Source organism: Apis laboriosa, unplaced genomic scaffold, assembly GCF_014066325.1.
Source record: "Apis laboriosa isolate Shangri-la unplaced genomic scaffold, ASM1406632v1 scaffold47_cov149, whole genome shotgun sequence".
NCBI classification, from domain to species: domain Eukaryota; kingdom Metazoa; phylum Arthropoda; class Insecta; order Hymenoptera; family Apidae; genus Apis; species Apis laboriosa.
Window position 1 is genome coordinate 2,535,085 of NW_025223437.1, and position 23,636 is coordinate 2,558,720.

Genomic DNA, 23,636 nt, shown 5'->3' on the forward strand with positions numbered 1-23,636 from the left:
ATAATTTTTTTCATCCAACGTTTCGTCGATTCCTCGACGAAAGCACGATATGATTCTCTCTGTTTTTCTTCACCCAGATTCGCAACACCATTAGGGCTGACAGCGCTTGGGTATCGATTCTTCGCGTCCTCGCCCGTTCGTGATCCCGTTACGAAGTCTCCTAGTGCTGATGCGTTAAAGTACAATCCAATTTCACCGATCGGGCACGGATACGGTAACAGTTTCAAGTCGTCGACGCCTACCGGCCGCAGTATGCCAACTGTTGCCGAACGTCTGGCACTCACCGCCAACAATAATTCCTCCTCCTCCTCCTCGATGCCCAATTCCGGTAGGAGCACCCCCGTCCAAACCTCGTCGGGAAGGAGCACGCCCACCAATCTGATCCTTTCGCCGACCAAGAGCACGATGTCCAACGAGGAATTGTTCGCGGCGATCCACAAATCGAAGAAGAGGTTGAACATAAGGGACGAAAGTGAAAATCTCTCGCCTTACGGATCGACAAGCTCGTTGGTGAAGATGACGATCGGGAACAAGAACGATTGGGGCACGGAATTGCAGAAATCTCCAACGGTGAGTGATTCGATTCGAAAATACTTAATTCTCTGCAACTCGATGTTTTTTTTCCTTTTAAATGTAGAAATTTTCAAACTTAACGGAGGATTAACTATTAAATATTCAAATATACAGGATATTTATACACCTTTTATTCATCGAACTATTTACGCAATATCGATAAAAATATATCGTATAAATTTATCGCGAATTCACCGATCATAATTAAACTTCGCTAAAAAGAAGCTGTCGAATAATAATCACAACTTGAAGAACCAATATAACTTACGCACAACTACCAATATACGTACGAATTAGAAAATCCCGATTGAATCTCGATTTCTCCATCTGCCAATCGTTGCACCAACATTCCGATCTCCGTTCCAGGTAACGCAGACGTCCAATCAACCGGCATCGCCAGCCACATCTCGCCTCGACTTCAAACGGCTTCTCCTCCAGCAAAGCGTGAAGACCGGGCCGGCGAGGCTGTCGGCGGCCGAACAACTGAAGTTATCGCGACAGCAGTGCCAGCAGCAGCAGCAGCAGCACCACCACCACCACCACCAACAACAACAACAGCAACAATCATCGGCCGGTGTCCAGCAAACAGCGTCCCTAGCCAAAGTTCTGAGCCCGCGCTCGATATGGAGGTTTCAAACGCCGCGCACGGACGTGCTCTCGTCCACGATCATCGAGGACACGGCGGCCGAGGAGAAAGCCATGAAACCGTCGCCCGAGAACGCCTCGCCGGTGTCGAGAGTGAACGCGAGGCGACAACTCGATCTCTGCAACGATCTGCCCGACGAGGACGCGCGAGTCGCCGACAAGCGGCCGATCCCCCGCGATGTCGCGTGCGACGAGAGGAGGACGTTGAACGAGGCCGTTGATCGCTCGAAATCGGAAGCGTCTCCCAACGGCCGAGGTGAAGAAACGGAGAATTGCACGGACGATTCCGCGACGACGATCTCTTATCCGGTGAATTGCGCTCAGCTCACGCCCTCGTGCCAGCAGGCGATAAGCGCCTTCGAGTCGAGGAGGATCAGCAATCAGCTAGCAAGGGCCCAGTTCTTGGCCGGCACGCCGACAACATCCGCTCAAGGGGCCAACACCGCTTACGCGAAGACGATTTTCCGCGCTAGGTCCGAGTCCCCTCAGAATACCTCGATGCAGAGCGTGGCGCGTAGCCCCAGCGTGCCGACGTTGGAAACCGCTCTGTGATCATCCCTCTGCCATTCCAATGATCGTGCGTCTCGGTTATTGTATCCGGGGACCGGATTCTCTATCGTTTCTTTCCTTTCGATTATCTTTTCGCGGGGGATAAGTAGTTGCGTAATTTTTAATTGGGGGATGCTAGGAAAAGATTTTGTGAAAAAGGGATTATCTTTCATTTACGTGGAAAGGGATGATTCTGGATTTTAAATTTCTTTGGATTCGTTTTTCGAAGTTAGATATTTTTGAGTAAGTCTTTTCTTAATTTTATTCCGAATTGTAATTTTTTTTAATTTTAATTGGGAGATGCTAGGTGTAGGGAAAGATTTTATGAAAGAGGATTAGGTGTCTACTTATGTGGAAAGGGATGATTCTGGATTTCAAATTTCTTTGGATCGTTTTTCGAAGTTAGATATTTTTGAGTAAGTCTTTTCTTAATTTTATTTCGAATTGTAATTTTTAATTGGGGGATGCTATGAAAAGATTTTATGAAAGAGGATGTAGGTGTCTACCTATGTGGATAATTCTGGATTTCAAATTTCTTTGGATCGTTTTTCAAAGTTAAAATATTCTTAAGTAAGTCTCTTCTTAAATTTTTTACTGGAAAAATGTGTCTGGTCCTCAATAACTAATAACATAGTGGAAATTTTCTTACGGATACGATTCAAAACTATGACTGAAGACATAGAAATAACGTTGAACTTAATATTAGATTCACGTAAAAGTTCATCTTTTTTTTTTTTAAACTTAAATAATTTAAAGTAAAATTAAAAGTACGTTTCAATTTTTTTTATATTTAATTGTTTACTGAACGTATTCATATTCACATTGATCAAAATTATTTAATTGCAATAAAAATCATCGCGAAACGAATAAACTTTTGCATTGGCCTAATGCAATAGATGACAATCACGTTCGTTTGATTAGATATTCCTTTACTGGATGAACTAGAAAAGGACAATAATTAAGATGCATTACCACAAAGTCGCAGTAGTATTATACAGTATTGGATTGCTTCATTGATGCGGAAGTAGCAAAGTTGAACAGATTTGCATGGAATCGAGTTTAAAAAATATCACCGATTCGTTGAAATTTTATTAAAAAATATTACGCAATCGAAGACCTTGGTAACATTTCGTATTATGAATTATTAATATAATACATAACGTTGAAAGCAATAAATTATAATGCAAATAATCTTCTCGATAATTTAAATAGTGATATAAGTATATGCGATATATATTTTATGCCTTGTATCGAAGAGGATTCTTCAATAGGGGAGGGGGAAGAGGGGAAACTGATGATTAAAATCACGAACGTTATATGGATATATATTCAAGAGGAATAACCTTGATTTACGATATTTTTGCATTTTATCGTTCTTCCATCCATCGTATATTATTTATCAACCTTCGTTCATTTCTTCGTTTTTCTCTTAACACTAGGACTACCAAACTATAATATAAACATACCTAAATATATTACGTATAAATGATTAGGATTTAAAAGTAATTTTATAAAAATAATTAGATATACGCATGTAATTATATTTTTGTTCCAAGATCGATATATAATTTTAATCGACACAACAATCTGCACAATTTTAATAATTTTAAAATAACGCAAAATCTGTGACCAGGTTTGGTAATTCTAATGTTGTAAACAACAACAACAAAAGTGTATTGTACAAGATTTATCGTCATCTCTTTGCTTTTCCATTTTTTTTTTTTTTTTTTTTTTTTTTTTTGAGACGATTAATCGAGATTCGTGATCACTCGATAGAACGTATATCCTTTAAGGTATTAATTTATTATATCGGAGACATGTAGGGGGGAGGGGAGGATTTTGTAAATAGCACGCAACATTTGTAATTTAAAAAAAAATTAAAGAAAAAGAAAAAAAAACGAATGCATTTCGCTTTTGAAGAAAAGGAAAAGGATAAAAAAGAATCGCTTGCTTGTCTAGTCGGAGTAGTTTCTTATTCAAAAATTCCGAACGATCTTCGGATCCATTTTTTATTATTCGCGGGAACGAGCGTGTAGAAATCGTATTATTATAACGAGTATGGCATGTAATGGAAATTAAAGCTTTACGAATATCGGGTGGTGAATAGTAATATATTCAAAGATGATTAACGCGTAGAATTACGAAAGAGTTGCCTTAATTAAATTATTATTATTATTATTATTATTATTATTATTATTATTATTATTATTATTATTACTATTATTATTATTATTACGAGCTATGCCACGATGAATTTGTGAAAACGATTGATGAAGCGTTAGATTTTAAGCTGAACGCGTGTTTTGTACTTTGCTCAGAATAAAAAAGAAAAAAAAGAAAAAAAGGAAAAAAACAGAAACATACTTTATTGAAACACTTTTCGCCGTTATTATTGCTGTTTCTTCATCCCTTGCATAATAACAAAAAAAAAAAAAATAAAGAAAAGAAACTGCTTTATAACTCAATAAATCGATCACAACCAACATTTCTTACCCTTATTTCGATCCTTCAAATAAATATCCTGTCGCGATCCTTTAACAACAACAATAAAGAAATGTGATTAATCCTTCAAGAATCAAGAATATCCTTAAATTTTTCGAAGTAGTTAATAGGAAGGAACGATGATTCAAGCCGATTTAAAAATTGGCTCACGGACGATTTCACTTTCACGCATCGACAGTCCTTCAAAAGTAAGTAAGTGGGCTAAGACAAGATTGGATATACGATTGCGAATCGTTATCACAAAGCCTTAGAAGAATCGAAGATAAACTTCGCGAGCGAACGGTTGCTCGTGATTCGATTAGTGATACGATCGTTGGAAAAAGTGACATCTATTAAGAACGCGCAAACACGCTTTCTTTAACACCATGATGCGCGAGTTACGATTTTTCGTCGTTGCGTGTTCGATCGCCGTGCTCGAGTTTGCAACATCGTACAACGTGTGCCCCCATAATCCGTTATTGGACAAAAAAGATGTGTGGAAAAATGGTAGCGATCACTTGTCGTACAGACTTCCGAAAGAGGTGGTCCCGACCAGTTACATCGTCCATCTGGACAAGGATCGAACAAATTTCACGTATTCAGGATCCGTGAGGATATTTGTGAATGTTCTTGAACCGACCAACACCGTTGTGGTGCACACCGATGGTTTACGTATCATAGAGGAAGACGTGAATCTTTATCGAGCTACGAACGATTCGTCCACGTTCTTCGAACCGATCCTTTGCCAATATCACGACCCGGAAAGGCAATTTTACATCGTGAAAGTCGAAGAAACGTTGGAGCCGGGCGTTGAATACGTGCTACGAATTCGATTCGAGGGTGAAATACGCGACGACGTATTCGGATTTTATAGGAGTTTTTACGTTGAAAATAACGAGACGAAGTATATCGAGTGGATTTAATTTTTTTGAAAACGAAAACGTTTGTTTCAAGGATACGAATTTTTCTAGATGGATGGCGGTTACTCAATTCTCGCCGACTTATGCGAGACGAGCGTTTCCATGCATGGACGAGCCGCATTTGAAAGCGGTTTTCTCGTTGACTATTAATGTCTACGAGAAGACAGCGACGAGTAACACTAGAGTTAAAAACAGGAATTCGTGGTATATATATATTTCTTTATACTTTTTCTTCTTTTTATAAATCATTATTTCTCATTTTCTTGATTTTCTCATCTCTGATCGATTCTTTTTCTTAACTCAACTCCTAAATTCGAATAAAGTTACATCGAGTAATTATTTATTAAAATGCTTAAATAACGTTTATTCGTAGATATTTATTATTTTAGTTTATTATTACGATTATTTGGAATTATTATTACTGAACAATAAATTATAAAAGTCGCTTTATTCAACTATTAAATTTTGCCCATCACTTATACGAAACTAGTTCTCAATCTAAGACAGATTCTTTACAAGTATATTCCTGGAAACTTTAAATTAACCAGTCTCACTCTTCTTACCATTAAATTTGTAAGTTGTTTTCAACTTACTTCACGAATGATTATAAAGAAAGAATTATCACGAAATCGAATCTCGAATCTTCTTTCTTACTTTCACACTTTCTAACCTCCGCATTGTGAAAATTAGGAACGAATATGGATTCGAGCCAACTCCACGAATGTCCACGTATCAACTGGGCTGGGCCCTTCACGACTTCGTCTCTTCGGCAAACTCCTCGCAAACCTTTCGAATGTGGACGCGAGGATCGATGAAAAATCGGGGGGCGACTGCTCTGAATTACGGTGAATCGATATACTCGTCCCTGAAAAATTGGATCTCGATCGAGGATCCAATACCGAAGATGGATCAGTTCGCGGTTCCGGATTTCAACTTCCACGCGATGGAAAATTGGGGTATGATCACTTACAGGGAGTCGGTGGTGTTGTACGAGGATGGGATAACGCCTACGAGGTACATGATCGATGGAATCGCCACCATGGCCCACGAATACGCGCACACCTGGTTCGGGAATCTCGTCACGCCAGTGTTCTGGGACGTCGCTTGGCTGAAAGAGGGATTCGCTTCCTATTTTCAATATTTTGCAGTGTCGATGGTCGAGCCTTCGTGGGGGATGATGGAGAAATTCGTGGTGGACGTGGTGCAGCCAGCGTTGCTGCTGGATTCGGGGAATCATAGCAGGATAATGAACGGGCGAAACGTTGGAAGCCCTGGCAGCATTATGGCGGTGTTGGATTTTGTCTCGTACAAGAAAGGTTCGCTCGAGCTTTTTCTTCGAAATGAAATTTTTCGACGCGCCTCGTGCTCTTTTAAATGTAAAGACGAAATTTTCTTGTTAAGGACCAGACTTTGAGAGACTTTGAGAGAGAGACTTTGGTTGTTGTTTTATATTATTGTATTATTTTTTGTTTAATTATATAATGAATTATAAACATGTTTTTTACACATTGAAATAATATTTAGATTTTGTTTTAGATTATATTTGTTTGATATAATATATAATTACACAGAATGTTGTGAATGAAACTTTTAAGGGATTGATCGATACTTTTCGTTTTTTGAATCTTAATTTTAGTTCTATGAGAAAAATTCTAATCCTAAGAAATTCCAATATTTTTGAAAATTCGTATATTTTCCAATGTTATAAAAAATCTAAATACATTCTCAAATATCTCAATATTTTCCAGATTCTCAAAATATTTTGATATTTCGTGAGACAAATTTCAATGAATTCACACTTCTTTCTAATTTCTACTTTTAGAGAGGGAATGAAAACAATAAAAGTTGATATTGTTGTGTTATTAGAACTGATTAATTTCAAAAAATTATAAAGAAATAATGCGATGATAAATTTTAGAATTAATCGATGCATTTGTTTCAGGCGCTTCTGTGATTCGCATGCTCTCTCACATGATCGGTGAATCGGCATTTCGAAACGGTCTACGAAGCTATGTGACAAATATGTAAGTATGAATGTATATATATGAATGTAGAGGTCGTTGTTTCTAATAAAATGTTTCTTCTTTATCGAAATAATTTTCCTTGAATTTAAAATCATCATCAGTTTCTAATCATTTTTGATAATAATAATAAAAATAGATAAATATATGTAATTAAAAGATTATCAATGAATCCAATGTTTAAAAAAGTTAGAAATAACTGATTTATTATTTCTACTTTAAAACATTTATTCACACGACAATATAAATTTTAAATGCTTACATTTTGCAATAAATATTAATTTAAGTAATATACATTTAAATAATTAGAATTCTTTATAGTTTAAATAAATGGTAGCTCGAATGCTTGTACGATATAAAAAATGTATGAAAAGAAAATTATCTTATCGATATAAGAAATTAGATATAAATTTTATAATGAAAAATATAAAAAGTTGCTTACATAAAAAGTGATATATAGTTATCGAATCAATTGCAAAAATATTTTCATTGAATATCATATTATTGAGGATGTCTCAATAATTTTGAAAACGTCTCGAAAATCGAAAATCGAAAATTGTATTCCTTTTGAGGATCTCGACGTAATATAAATTTTCAATATTCTTGAAAATTTGTATATTTAAAAAAAAAATCTCGATACTTTTCATTTTTTGAATCTTAATTTTAGTTCTATGAGAAAAATCCTAATCCTAAGAAATTCCAATATTTTTGAAAATTCCTATATTTTTCAATATTATAAGAAATCTAAATGCATTCTCAAATATCTCAATATTTTCCAGATTCTCAAAATATTTTGATATTCCGTGAGACAAATTTCAATAAATTCACACTTCTAATTTCTACTTTATATCTCTAATGATGCAATCTACAATGTGATAAAATCTATAAAATTTTCCTACAAAAAAAAAATATATAAAGACTGAAACAAAGTGAAGAATTCAACAATGCCAACGATATCAACGATAACATCGTGCGTCAATGACACTTGTCTTCGTGAAACTATCTTATCTTATTCTTCTCATAAAAGAAAAATTTTTTTATTCAAAACCAGGTCGTATCAAGCAGCTACGCCGCATGATCTTTACGAACATTTAAAAAATTTCACTCGCGAATTAAACGATAACGTATCGATAGAAGACATCATGGAGAGCTGGACGAATCAATCGGGATATCCTTTGGTGACCATCGTACGAGATTACGAGTCAGCCATACTTATAATCGTTCATGAAAAATTTCAATGGGATCACGTTCATTCGGTGTCCAAATGGTGGATACCATTGAGTTTCACAACGGAGACGGATGCGAATTTTTCTCACCTAACCCCGAAATATTTGTTGAATCCTGAGGAGAGTCTAATTATCATGTCCCGCATCCCATCAGACGATTGGGTCGTTTTCAATCTCCAACAAAGTGGATATTATCGAGTGAACTACGACCAGAGAAACTGGCAGATGCTTACCGATTATTTGAATTTGAAAAATTTTACGAGAATACATAGGGTGAACAGAGCCGCCCTCGTAGACGATGCTTTTAACTTGGCAAGGGCCGGTTACGTGAATTATTCGATTCCGTTTAACCTTTCCAAGTATTTGGTTCGTGAGACCGATTACGAGCCTTGGGTCGCCGCCGCGAATAATTTCAAATTCTTGAATAAAATGTTGAGCGGTGAACCGAAGGTGTTACAAGCCTTTCAGGTGAATATCGATATTGCAATTTTTTTTTTTTTATTTGATGATTATTCTAACGACTATTGTCGATAATGATTGAAACAGGATTATGCGATCAATTTGTTGCGAAACATGTACGATCAGCTCAATTTCACCGAATCTGCAAATGAGGATATAACGACGAAGTTACAGAGAGAATTAATCTTATCGACTTCTTGTTTAGTACGTTATGCCGATTGTTTAAACGTTTCAAGAAATTTATTCCAAAATTGGATTGGCGAGCCTGGTAAAATGTATGTTTTATATCATCACGTGTGAAATATTTTCTTGGATTATTAATTAATCTTGCATTTGTCAATGTATCACATTGTGATAATTATTTTATTCTTATAATTCTGTTCTATAATTTTTTTTTTCTTTAATATTCTTAATATTATATTGTCTTATTGTTTTCAATTTGTTTTGATAGAATATCACGAGACGTTAAGAGTTTCGTTTATTGCGAAGGGATACGTAATGGATCCAAAGAAAATTGGTATGGAGTAATGGACAGATGGTTAAATGCTGATCTACAGATTGAACAAGAATTATTATTACAAGCACTTGGATGCACGCAAAAAGCTAATTTGATCGAAACGTAAGCTTTAATTAATGATTCATTGTCATTCAAAAATTTGATGGGAGTAAGAAATTTTAAATGGGTTAAATTAAACTTAAATTTTTAATTCTTTAAAAATGATTATCTTTCTTTCTTTTTCTTTTTTTCTATCATTTTTATACAAATTTTAGATATTCTATTTATTAATTTTTCTTTGCCTAAAATAATTATCATTATCAATAAACAATTACCAGAAACGATTAAATTTATAATACTTACAAAAAATTTTCAATTTCATGCAGAAATATGATTGCTTTCGAACTTTGAACGGTAATGATTAATTTAATTGATTAATTAAATTGCTTAATTGATTAAATTAATTGAATGAAACGAGTGAGATTAAACTAGTGACAAATATTACATACAATATTTTATATAATTTTGTTATAATTTCTCTCTTTCAAAATGAGTAACGATTCAATAATAAAATAAATATACTAATTTGTATTATAATTGAAATCATGATATTGATAAAGAAAAAAAATTGAAAGAATAAAGTAATAAAATTTTAATTTAACTTATATTAAATTATATTTAATTTAATTATATTAATTTAATCTTCAAGTATCATATAAATTTATAATTTTAAATGAAATATCTATATATACGTATATTTAGTGTGTATTCAAATTGTTTAAAAGAATCCACTTGTTTAAAAGAATTCCACTTGTATTCAAATTGTTTAAAAGAATCCACTTGATCAGATTTTAACCTGAAATATTTTTTCCATAGATATCTCGAAGTATCAATATCGAATGAAAAGAATGTTCGTAAACAGCAAAGAATAATGATAGTGAATTCTATTTTGGATGGAAATGTGAAAAATGTCGATCACGTTTTGAAATTCGTTCAATCGAATTTAACAAGAATCATCGAACTGTACGTAGAAACTCATAAATTTATTACATTCATTCGTAGCATTAATTTTTAAAACCATGTTTTTTTTATCTTGTTATACTGATTACATTAATATCAAATTTCTGACATATTTTTTTCGTTTCACACGAATATATCAAATTAAGAAAATAGATAAATGTAATATAATTTAATCAATGAAAATAAAAGATATTTAAGTTTATTTAATAAAAAAAAAACAATATAAATTTAAAAATTTTATTTTGAGAAATATATTGAATCGTTTTTATTGGATATTTGATTATTCTAAAATAACTATATAAAATTAAAGATAACAAGTAAATATTTTTCGTATATAAGAAGCAAACATCAACGTGTGAATTATTTCCTCGATTAAATCGATATTCGTTAAAATTTGATTAGGACGAGAAATTTGGAAAAAAAAATTCCATGCTTCACAGAATAACATGTTAATTAGAAATAGATTAATAAACGGTTAAGTATCAAATAAAAATAATTAATAAGATATTTATCTTACAAATATTCCAATAATGTTATTTAAAATAGATTAATAAAGTAAAATATACGAAATACTTGAAAAATTATTTTATTCAAAATGTTGATTGAATATTATCGTAATAACAGATTTCTTTGCAATACATATGAACTTTTCTTCTTTTTTTTATAGAAGGGGATATGATTTCTTGGACAAAATAATTACTGGAATCGGAAAAATGATGATAACAACAGCCCAAACGAGAAAGGTATTATTATTTTGAATTATTCATTTATATATATATATATTTTGTTTTACACAAATGATATAAATTACATAAAAGTATTTTATACATATTTATTTTCTGATTATTTAATAATTCTTATACTACTTCTATATTATTATCTTGATTTAATCTGAGTTAAACTTAGTAATATCTTGGATAATAAAATAGGATGTATTTATCAATGATTGTGTCATGAATATATAAAATTGATTTATGTGAATTATATATTGAATAATATTGAATAATATTGAATTTTTTCGAATTTTAAACGAATCGCAATTGATAAAGATAGCAGATAATATATAATAGATAAAAAAATAGAAGATTATAATTATATATTATAATCCTATATATTTATTAAGCATAGCTTCATTTCAAAATTTTTTAGATTAATATTAAGAAAAAAAGAAAATTAGCGAAAAATTGCAATTAATTGCATTGAGATAATTTTAATTGAAATTGAAAAATATACTCGATGTGAATGATTTGAATAAAATCAAAATCATTTGAAAAATATATATATTTTTTAATAATTTATTTATATTGCAGCTTTCCGCGTTCATTGAAGAATATTCCAAAAATCTAGGATCGAGTTTAGATACAGCGAAACAAGCATTAACCGTGGCCTTGGAAAATGTGAAGTGGATCAAAAAATACGTGCCCAAAATCGCAGAATATTTTGAAATTATATAATTAATATATTGGGCATAATAATTAATTAGTAAACGATATTCTTTTTTTTATTATAACTAAAATAATTGGGAAATATATTTTTTAAGAAATTTCAACTTTGTAACTAAATACAAATTTAAATTTTACTTCATTAATGTTTAATGAAAATTGATAAATTAAAATATATATAAAAATTTTCCATCGATTCGTTTTTAATTTATCATTATTCCATATTAAATAATCTACTTGAAAGCATTTTTTAAGAATTTTTATATATCATTTTAATAATACTTATTCGTGTCTTTATCAATTGGCATCAGATAATAATGGGTGTAATTATTTGAGAATTGTTAAGTCGATATATAAATTTCAATTTGATCATCGTCGCATTAAATTTCTTTCGTATCATATAATAATGCAATTAATTAATCACACGTTACAAAGATAAATGAATAGATAAGCAAATAATGAATAGAATAATGAATAGAATAAAATAAAGAAAACGTTTTTTTTATTTATCTTTATCAATTTCTTTTAATCAAAATAACAAGATTCAATTTTTTCGAATTATTCGAAAGTCTGATTTATAATATTGATAATGATAATTAGAAACATAAGTTATAACAATCTTATCTGACATAAATATTTTTTATTTCATTATAACTAATATTCTTATACAATTTTTCAAAAATAAAAGATAAACAGACCTTTCAATTTCACATAAGGTTTCGTTTAAAATTCATAAACATTAGAATTTCATAAACATCAAAAATCGTTTGACATCGTTCCATTTCCCTTAATTATTCGACACATTAAACATCGAACGAACAAATTCTTGATCAATACGTCATGAAAAATATGAGTATTGGATCGCCAATATCGAGTACAAACAATATCTGATAATCATCGATTGTTCATTAAATAATCAATTTATGATAAATTAAGTATTCGTGGAAACTGATTGATTTATTAAAAATTACTATCTCGTATTTCAGAATATTCTCTTTGTCATTTATTATTTCTTATATATGTACAAGAATAATCTTATATACATATACAGTGTATACAATATGATACGTTGGCCTCTTATAGAATATTCATATAATAATACGTAATAAAATGAAGTTAAAATTTGTTACAAAAATGAAAACAAAAGTATATAATTAATCGAAAAAAACAAGGCAAAAATAATGACAAAAATTTATAAAATAATGAAATGATTTGACATTTTAGGTCAAATTTATGAAAATCCATGATGATGATCAAATGTTAATTATATGTTAATTATACGAAGTAGTACTTGCAAAATGATATTTTGCAATGATTGCAACGAAATACATTCTCTATCTACACAAAAATATAAAAAAAAAGAAAATTATTTCACATTTTTTTTCTTTTTATTATAATTATTACCTTTTCTTAATAATTAAAAAAAAAAATAGTGCGATCTTAGAATATAATTGAAATATATTTCTTTCACAGTAAGTAACGTAGAATAATTAGAACGATAAGATTTATCACGTTATCATGTTTTAGTAAATCGAGATGAGGAGTTACCCAACGTAATGAAATATTGTTCAATCAATTGTATTTTCGATAAAACAGAGTGAAACGAGTTAATAAAGACTTATCAGTATCCAGTTAATTTAAACTACACGGAATATTCAATTCTTCGATAATCTATAAATTAAATTGTATTCGCTGTATATACAAAAATTTTCGGATAAAATTTCGAACGAAGTTTCAACGAAAAAATTTATAATTTAACGTAATTAATTTTTCTGAAGATGGATTAGATGGAATCGTATAATTTCTTTTAAAAATAAAGTATTAAATAAATAAAACTATTTAAAATCGTTAGTTTATAATATATAATAATCGTTAGTTTATAAAAAATTTAATCTCTGATATTATATTTACATTTTCTAAATCGACAGTTGGCAATTTTTTTTTTTAGAAAGTAAGAGGTCAATGAAATGACATCAATCATATTATTTTACCGTATTATTTAATTTATGAAATACGAATTTGTACATATATTTATATTTACATATTAAATATCAAAATTAAAATCAATATCACCTTATGTCATTTTAAAACGGTATTCGTATAATTATAAATTTGTATATTGAGATTAAAGTATTTTCAAAATTGATTTAAAGATGAAACATTCGTACACAAACTCCATATTTTTATTTACGTTTTAATAAATATTGATAAAATTTAATATTACATAAAAATTTGCAATCGTCAAATTAAAATTGGATATCTTGTAAATATACATGTAATACTTGAATATTATTACATACAAAGAAATTCATTTAACTCGAAAATTCTGATTTTAATAAAAATTTATATAAAAATAATTGATATGTAAGAGTAATTTTTTAATGTCGACGAGAAATCTCTTTCAGAATACAAAATCAATAAAATTTGAATATTTCACATTTCGAGTTTCACATATAATTTTGCCTGAAAATTTTTTTTTAGATAGATCGATAAATAAAGCATTAAATTTTAAACGTTTCACGACTTAAAATTTTACCCTATTTGGCATCATTACAGAATTATATTTAAAAAATTGAAACAATTTCACTTCCTTAAAACACGATATCTTCTTAAAAAAAAAAAAATTATTAAAAGTTACTCATTAAAAAAAGAATAGTTCAAAAGTTTAAAAAAAAAGTAAAAAAATAAAAAAGATATTCGAACACCATCAATATACTATTCATAATAACACATTATCGATAAAGCGGATCAAGGTACGTCAACCATTTCGAAAAAAGAATTTACGGATATAATAAGTTTATATGTATATACGTATACATATATCGGTCACTATCCGACGATATAATACTTTGAATCGTGACAACGCGCCGATTGATAAAGAAATATTGATAAGAAAAGTTAGGCAGATTTTTGATAATGGTTTCAACGTGCCTTACCTTATAAAGCACGAACACTTGTACAGGTAAGTCATTCATAAAGCAATCGTCGACGCGTAATTAATTTATTGCCCGGGATTTTGCATGGTGTAAAGTCGGCTGGCTGGATCCATTTATCATCAAGGTACGTCGTTAATAATATCCGGCACAATTTTCCTTTATCGAACGATCGCGGAAAATCGTTTTGGGGAACGACAATTTTGGAATCGAGGTCAATGAAATCTTTATGAAATCTTTAAACGTCGAGAAGATTTATTATTATTAGATTTTTCTTTCTCTTTTCTTTCTTCTAAGATTCAATTAACCACGATGGATTATTTCCTTTCATTCGTGTTCGATACACTCGTGCTGAAAGGATACATACATACGAGGTATGTCTAAAAAAAAGAAACGATCGACCGATTCTTGCCATATCGAAACATTTTGATATTTAAAATATATATAATATCTAATCCCCAGTTATCCAAATTTCAATTCGAAATTGGAACGTATTTGATAACGAGTTAGCAAAAGTATGTTATTGTGTTATTGAGTTACATAAACGAGTAGTAAATCAATATATTGTATTCCATAGCTTTCAATTTAATTGTTTTCTCTCATCTCGAGAGTTGTTATTTTTGATATACAACTATAGGCAACTATAGTTCAGTTTCGATAAAAATTGTTTCGTTGGAAAATCTTAATCTTTATTCTATCTTTTCAAAAGAGTTGTATTTCGAAGAATACAATATACACATATTTCGTGGAAGGAAATGTTTTTACATTCTTTAATTCGTGTTCAATTAAACGTCGCACCTCGTATGTCCGTGTCTCCTATTTAAACAATCGCTTTCTCGCGCGGCAAAATTCGAAAAATAGATCGGCCTCGTACACATCCAGGACACGAAGTGACCAGTGTACGATAAGTGATCTTACACGAAAGATAATCGAGTGAATATTTATCGATCCAGGATGGCCAAAGCGTTGTTGCTTCTCTGCTTGACGATCTGTCAAGCGAATTTTCTATTCGGGGACACTGTCGATCCTCGAGAGGAAAAACAGTACATGTACAGGCTCCCAACCGACGTCGTACCATCGTCTTACGCATTAAGTTTGGAACCGAATTTGGATAATTTCACGTTCACTGGCAGTGTGGATATCGCGATCGAAGTTAAAGTAGAAGTTAACAATATAACATTGAATCAAAAGAATCTCAATATCAAGAGCGTAAACCTGAAAAATTCGGATGAAAAAACGAATGATGTAAAAGTTCAAAGTGATCTAGCAGAAGAGGAAGAACTTTTGATTATAAAACCTGAGAACGATGTTATTAAAAAGGGGAACTATATACTTACGATAAATTATTCTGGCGAGTTGAACGATCAGAAGAGAGGATTTTATAGGAGTAGATACATCGATAAGAACAAGAATATAAAGTAAGTAAAGTAATCATCTTGTTTGCAGGTTTTTAATTTTTGGAAAAATTTAGAATACCACGAAGAATCGTTATCTTTGCTCGTACATATTTACGATAAGGATAAATAGAAAGATAGAAAAATGAAATATCATTTAAACACGTTTCTTTCTCTTTTCCTCTTCTAAAAATTTTGTTTTATTCCATTATTCCGTTGCAACGATCTTTTGCTCACCAAAGAATCGTATCATATTATATACGCGAGCATAAGAGAGCATAATTTGAGAGTTGTAATGTCGAGAATTATTTCTTGTTAATGGATACTGCAGAACGAGCGCTTTCATATTTTAAGAATGAAAATTAATTTCGAATAATCACAACTAAGATTCATATTCCCTTGACACTGCTTTTCCACAAATATTTCGTTCGCTATTCGAGAATAATTTTTTCAATTCTCTGATGCAATATTCTCACTGTAAAACTGTTCACTCTTAAATGAATAAAACATCCAAGCATAAAACATCCAAGAATTCTACATCAAATTTATATTTGAAAGAATATCTTCCACGAATGTAAAAGAGTAATACTTTATCCACAAGTTTCATCTCCAATATTATTATCGAGTAATTCTCAAAAATTGTTCTCGATTAAAAGCGATCATCCAACAATAATTCCATTCTCAACAAAGTGTCGAGTTTGGCTGTAAAAATAATTCTCGACGACATCGTTTCATCGTCTTAAATCTCTATTGTTTCCAAATATTTTGTTCTTGCATCTTGCAGATACGTTGCCGCGACCCACTTCGAGCCGACAGGCGCTCGATTAGCGTTCCCTTGTTGGGACGAGCCCGATTTCAAGGCGACTTTCAGCATCTCTATAACCCATTCGAAATCGTACAACGCGATCTCGAATATGAAAAATAAAAGTATAATGATTGAGAATGAAAAGATCGTATCCAAATTCGACACAACACCGAAGATGTCCACCTACTTGGTGGCATTCGTGGTCTCCGATTACAAGTCGAGCAACAGAACCGAGAACGACATCGAGTTCAAAGTTTGGACGAAACCGCACGCCGTGAAACAGACGGAATACGCTTTGAACGTGAGTGTGTATCTGATGAAGGAATTGGACGAGTATATGAAAATCCCGTATAGTGACGAGATTAAAAAAATGGACCAAGTGTCGCTGAAAGATTTCTCGGCAGGCGCAATGGAAAATTGGGGTCTCGTTACTTACAGGTAATTCCCTCTGATTCCAATCGATCGCTCTATTCCTCTCCAATTATTATTATTATATTTTATTATACTTATTATTATTATTATTGTAGCTTTCTTTCTTTTTTTTTTTTTTTAATATTGAGTCGTGAGACTTTATTTTGATTAACATTTAAACATTCATTTTGATTAGATTCCTTTTCACAGAGGTAGAGACGTAGGATACTCGTCGGTGTGGAAAAGTGACAAATTAGGATTTTAGAGAAAGTTCAACAATGATTAAATATATTTTTAATTATTGTCACCTTTCTAGCAAATTTGCTTGTAACGCCATTATAAGAACCGATATTGATTGAGAAATAATATTGTCAGTAATTCATGAATTCGTTCGAATTAACACATTCGAAGAATTTTTCCAAAAATTGTGAAAAATGAAAAACAGATTTCTTGTTTGCACATACTTTCGATACGAATATCGTCATCAGTGTGTCACAACGATTTTGAATCTCGTTGCTTTTTTCATCGTTTTTTTTTTCGTACTTGTCGAAATCGATATCCACCATCTTGAATTTTTAATTTCACGAACGCGTTGAAAATAGTATTAATCGAAGTTTTATCCATTTTAGGGAGAGCTCTCTTCTCGTTAAGAAGAATGTCACGTCAGATCGTTCGATTCAAGGCGTAACCACGACCATAGCCCACGAATTCACCCATCAATGGTTCGGAAATCTCGTCAGCCCGAAATGGTGGAAGTACATTTGGTTGAACGAAGGATTCGCGGATTATTTCCAATATTTCATCACTCATAAGGCGAGTATTAACAAAGTTGGCCAAGTATTTTTTACATTTCATATTTGCGAATACGTTATTTTTATACATTATTTTTGCATGCCATTTTAATAAGCGATGTAATAAAAATAAAATTCGATATAACACGAAGCGAAGATATTTGCGAAAAGTATTTCACGTGTAAATTATCCAAGGATCTATCTAAGTTGAACCCTTATTTTTAATTCGTTTCAGAAATATCGTATCTATCTATATTTGATTCTGATTAATATTTTCGTTAGATTCTGCCCGATTGGCGATTAGACGAGGTATTCGTTGTGGACAATACGCAGGGGGTCGCTTTCGTTACGGATGCGGGTACAAACACACGACCCATGAACCAGGACGCGACCACGCCCGCAGAAATCAGTAAATTGTTCGACAATATCGCGTATCAGAAGTGTAAGTGAAACGACAAGGGTTTATAAGAGCGATTAAAATTTATTTTCGACGCGTACAAATTAATCAGCAGGAAAGTACTTACGTAATTGGCTCAAGTTTGATCGAGATCGATACGAGATTTTTATATTATTTTATTTTTAATAATGGAATTTTACTTCGAATCGACAATGGAATCGACTTTTAATTGCTTTTAATTATTTTATTCTTCATCTTTGTCCATTTCTTTATATTTTATTTTAATAGGATGTTCATCCTCTTGCACGTGAAAAATATTTTCAAAAATATTTGAAATTTTCATTTGGAAGGAGGACGAAAAAAATGTTGACATCTTGAAAAAAAGATTTTCTATTCGAAAATAAAAAAAAAAATTTTCTACGTGATTATACAACGTTGGAGAGATATTAAGACAAAGATATATTATTACAAAGGCACGAGTCATTGGTTTTAGCATCAGATAAAAAAAAAAAAATATATATATATGTGAACAAACACGTTATTAGCTTCCAATAATTTCCATTTATTGATCAACGTTACGAGATAATATGTAACATATCTTATCAATCGGTTAATACATTTAATCTTGAAACTAAATATTATCAGACGACGAAAAGTCGAGAGTTATTGTTTCATAAATCTATTTATTATTCTATAGAATAACGTTATTCTAGAGAATAGAATCATTGAATCGATACAGAAAATGTCATGATTGTGTCTTTCTCTCTCTTCTAATCTGATCATTTAAAATATATATATATATAAAATATATATATAAATATATATATATAAAATATATATATATAAATATATATATATAAAATATATATATATATAATTATCTAGTAACTTTGAAAGAAAAAGACGAACGACTTAAATAATATCTATCGATAATTATAACTTATAAGAACATTTGATAAATGAAAGATTTAATGATTCGAAAGATAATAATTTAATCTTTCTTAATTTGAGATTTATGAAAATAGATTTTATTGCGTTACATAAAATGTTTAACGACACGTTGTTGTCAATACGAAATGATAAAGATGAAGAGTATTTTATGCCAATGTAATAAGTGGACTATTTAAACACAATGAGACGTTACAGACATGATAATAATTGATAAAGGGAGGCTAATTTCTGTTTGGAAGATATATTTGAAAAGTAAAATTTAATAGATTTAGAGAGGATTTTTAGATTGTTGCGATGAGTAAAATAATTTTTATAGGAAAAAAACTCGAAGAAAAAATCAATAATCAAAATTTAAAATATATTTCGCGTTGAAAAGTTTTGCATTTTAAAAATTCCTTCCATAATTGTTGAAAAAAATGCTGCAATTATAATTTGTTGTTATAATTTTTCTATTTAAAAATTCCCTGTACAACGATCAATGATTTTTCTTTTAAAGAATCGAATTTGAGAAAAAATAAATAAATATTCGAAATATTTAACCGTGAAACAATCGAATATATGAAAATGACGAATTTTTATTATAAAAAAGGATACAGATATTTTTGGAAAAAATTAATATATCACATCGAGATATAATATGCCATTCATACATAAATAAATAAATACACGTTTTTACACGAAACAAATTCGATAAAAACGTATACGCGTGACGAGGGAAATAAATTAAATGACAATGACAATAACTTGAGAAAATTAATAATTGCTTCATCCGGAAGCTTCGATTAAAAATTAAATGCAAAAATCGCGTAATAAAAAACAGCAATCATTCATAATATTCTTTACAGCTGGAGCGGTTATTCGAATGATGTCGCACATTTTGGCGCTTGAAAATTTCCAAAATGGCTTGAGGGAATACTTGAATGAAATGTACGTATATTAACACTTAGGGGAAAAAAGGGGAAAAAAAAGCGAATTAATTCTCCTATTTTCGTTATTTATTATTCCACTCTAAAAATATTAATTGTAATATAGATAAATATCGATTCGAATATTATTATTATTATTACTTGGAATATTTTTCTTTATTATTCGTCGTGATCATCGCTCGTGATCACGAATTATTCTCTCTTACGAGTGTAATAATAATTACAGGAAGTACAAAAATGCCAATTCGTCGGATCTTTTCAAATATCTCGACAAAAACGGGAAGGAGAATTTGCCCAAGAATGTAACGTTCGAACAACTTATGGACGAGTGGGTGAACAAGCCGGGATATCCGGTGGTGAACGTTGTGAGGAAAGAGAAGGTGTACGAGATATCTCAGAAACGATTTTTATTGTACAAAAATGGAAATGATAGCACGAAATGGTGGGTGCCGCTCACTTATTTCCATTTGTCCAATATTAACGAAACAACATTGCCAAAATTATGGTTGAGCCCGAATGACGAATTCGTGAAAGTCGATGTTAAAGAAGGGGATGGAATTATTTTCAACGCGTTACAGACAGGTGAGCGATCCAACAATGCGTCCACATAATGTATACGGTGTCTCGTTTCACTTTGATATCTTGGCTTTCTTGTTATTGCATTATTTAATATGTTGCACGAGGTTTTTATCTTTATATCATTTTTATCACCTATCTATTTCTTCTACGTTCAATTTTGTACACTTGTTCGATTTTTTTTGTTATATTCAATTTCGAAAAATTTTGAATCGTTCTTCTCCTCCTCCCAGGTTATTATCGCGTGAATTACGACAAGGAGAACTGGAAATTGTTAAACGATTACTTGAACTCGAGCAATTATACCAAATTGAGCCCCATAACGCGAGCTCAGTTGATCGACGATGCTTTAAATTTGGCGCGCGTTAACCAACTCCCTTACGACGTGGCGTTGAATCTCACGTTGTACCTTCACAAAGAAGTGGATTACATGCCTTGGCAAACGACATTTAGGAATTTGAACTTCTTGAATATCATGATGCGAGCCTCCGAACATTATCAAATGTTCAACGTACGTATTTGTGAAATTTATTACACATCTTCGTCCAATAGATAATGACGAATATCGATTGCTCGATAACTGTAGAGATTCGTATGCTGCGGATTCGTTTATAGGAAGTTTGAATTTCACAACAGATTTACAAAGTGCATATTGATATAAAATAACATCAACAACGAAGTATAGTATTTATTATGATAAATTAACAATATATCTCTATTTAAATTTCATTTCCAATTTCTAATTGCGTCACTTTCAAAATTTTGAATTTGCACAAATAACCGCAGCATATTACTTATGATTTAATAAACAAATCGATGGATAAATAGATTTTATTTAGGCACGCCATATATCAACACTCTGTATATTTTTTTCTTTTTCATTCAAAACGAATAAAACGCTTACAGACTTATGTTACCTGGCTAATGAGATCCCTGGTGGAAAAAATGGATTACAAACCTAAATCGAACGACGATCATTTTACGAAAATTCTTAGACCGACCATAATGTATTGGGGTTGCAGAGCTGGCGTTGAAAATTGCGTGGATTACGTCAATAATGAATTTAATGAATGGTTGAGCGATTCTAAGAAAGAGTAAGTTAATTTATTTCTATTCTTATTCATTTAATTCTTTTAAATTTACTTTTTGTTGATTGAGCTTATGAATTGGACGTATGTCTTTATATCTATTATATCTATTTATTTTATTTGAATTGATTTATTCGAAAGAAATACTATTCTAACGTACAGCATTCTTCATGAATATAAATTTATTTCTAAATTTATAAAACTTATAAAAATATATATATATATAATATGTTTTCTATCGGTTTCCTCCTAATTTTCTACGTCTGTTCACTATTTACGCTATTTAAATTTTATAAAATTTCTCGTATATAATATCAAAATAAATAAGTGTAATTCGATAAAAATTTTATTTTACAGACTCGACGCCAATTTGAAGAACAATATTCTCTGTGCCGGTCTGAGAAATTCAGACTCGGAGGCATGGAACCTTACTTGGAACGTTGTGAAAAATATAATGGACGAAGATGAAAGGAACAATTTGTCACCAATCTTGGCTTGTTCGAGCTCGTCTGAAGTTTTAGAGAAATATTTATTGCAAACCCTCGAAACAAATTCCTCGTTGTCTTTCTCGACCGTGTATCGAAACATCATAAACGAACATCCGATCGGTGTCGATATCGTTTTGAAAGTGCTCGACGACAAATACGAATCACTGTAATTAACAATACTGTCTTATTATACGTACAATGAAAATTATTGTAAATATGTTATAATTTATACTTATGTATATATATTTCTTTCTTTTTTTTTAGAAACAAAACTGAACATAACCTCAAATTGTATTTAGATGTAATCGCGAACAGCGTTACAACTAAAGAACAACTTGGAAAGGTAATAATTTATTTTATCAACGAGTTGAATTCTAGCATAATTAATAATAACTTATTTAATTTTTTTAATTTACAGTTATCGAATCTTATCTGGAAAGAGGGGGGATTGCAGGATCAAGCGAATACGATGCTGAAGGCGAATAGTAACATAGATTGGCTCGAGCATAACAAAAAATCGATCGAAGAATGGCTGCACGAACAAAATTTTTCATCCGGTAACAGTTTGGTAGCGTTCGCTTCGATGATTATATTGTCAATATTTGTTACTCGATTTTATTAAAAATATATTGAGAATCAGATCGTTGCGAACGAATCATAATAAGAATAAAAATGGAATCAAGTATTGAAATAAATTTACGATGATCTTCTTGTACAGTATATATTAATACAATAGCGACATGTTGGACAATGTTGTTCAGAATGACAAAATTCGTAAGAATTTGAAAATATATTTCAATATAACGCGATTATTTAAATTAGACAATTGTAAATAATGTAGAAAATATACGTGGAAAATGTATTTTTATATTATGTTATACGTAACATGCGAACGCAATAAAAAGTAAAAATTCAACGTTATAAAAATTTACGTATTTTGATTTTTGTACAAATTAAAAGAATAATTATAAATTGGAAGAAATTGTCCTTTATTCTCTAAGAATGATTTAAGGTAAAATACGATACGTTATATTTTTGAAAAAA

At 30.9% G+C, this 23,636-nt stretch overlaps 3 protein-coding genes across 3 annotated transcripts in view; all 3 read left to right on the plus strand.

Annotated features, from left to right (window-relative positions):
* LOC122716613 (serine-rich adhesin for platelets) overlaps positions 1–3,196 on the plus strand; it is a 110,943-nt gene extending 107,747 nt beyond the window's left edge. Inside the window, exons 11-12 of the mRNA XM_043939865.1 lie at positions 78–570; positions 940–3,196. Coding sequence (XP_043795800.1) covers positions 78–570; positions 940–1,770 — 1,324 coding nt within the window. The 3' untranslated portion in view covers positions 1,771–3,196. The remainder of the gene's footprint in view (positions 1–77; positions 571–939) is intronic.
* A 1,361-nt stretch (positions 3,197–4,557) lies between these two features.
* On the plus strand, positions 4,558–11,943 carry LOC122716658 (aminopeptidase N-like). Its single transcript, XM_043939948.1, has 10 exons — positions 4,558–5,152; positions 5,220–5,372; positions 5,859–6,484; positions 7,111–7,192; positions 8,241–8,883; positions 8,962–9,149; positions 9,326–9,493; positions 10,247–10,393; positions 11,058–11,133; positions 11,701–11,943. The coding sequence occupies exons 1-10, from the start codon at positions 4,635–4,637 to the stop codon at positions 11,842–11,844; spliced, it is 2,745 nt and encodes a 914-aa protein (XP_043795883.1). The 5' UTR covers positions 4,558–4,634; the 3' UTR covers positions 11,845–11,943.
* Positions 11,944–14,761: 2,818 nt separating this feature from the next.
* LOC122716657 (aminopeptidase N-like) lies at positions 14,762–23,387 on the plus strand. Its single transcript, XM_043939947.1, has 12 exons — positions 14,762–14,892; positions 15,719–16,183; positions 16,944–17,402; positions 18,005–18,188; positions 18,449–18,608; positions 20,360–20,441; positions 20,667–21,022; positions 21,250–21,527; positions 21,923–22,110; positions 22,462–22,758; positions 22,857–22,935; positions 23,011–23,387. Exons 2-12 carry the CDS (start codon positions 15,720–15,722, stop codon positions 23,212–23,214), a joined length of 2,751 nt encoding a protein of 916 aa, XP_043795882.1. The 5' UTR covers positions 14,762–14,892; position 15,719; the 3' UTR covers positions 23,215–23,387.
* Positions 23,388–23,636: the final 249 nt, after the last annotated feature.

Excerpts from the sequence above, each read along its gene's own strand:
- LOC122716657 (XM_043939947.1), top strand. The coding sequence starts at position 15,720 with ATGGCCAAAGCGTTGTTGCTTCTCTGCTTGACGATCTGTCAAGCGAAT. Across the intron at positions 16,184-16,943 it reads GATAAGAACAAGAATATAAA|ATACGTTGCCGCGACCCACT; the intron begins GTAAGTAAAGTA and ends TGCATCTTGCAG. Across the intron at positions 20,442-20,666 it reads AGGGAATACTTGAATGAAAT|GAAGTACAAAAATGCCAATT; the intron begins GTACGTATATTA and ends TAATAATTACAG.
- LOC122716658 (XM_043939948.1), top strand. The coding sequence starts at position 4,635 with ATGATGCGCGAGTTACGATTTTTCGTCGTTGCGTGTTCGATCGCCGTG. Across the intron at positions 7,193-8,240 it reads CGAAGCTATGTGACAAATAT|GTCGTATCAAGCAGCTACGC; the intron begins GTAAGTATGAAT and ends ATTCAAAACCAG. Across the intron at positions 10,394-11,057 it reads TTAACAAGAATCATCGAACT|AAGGGGATATGATTTCTTGG; the intron begins GTACGTAGAAAC and ends TTTTTTTTATAG.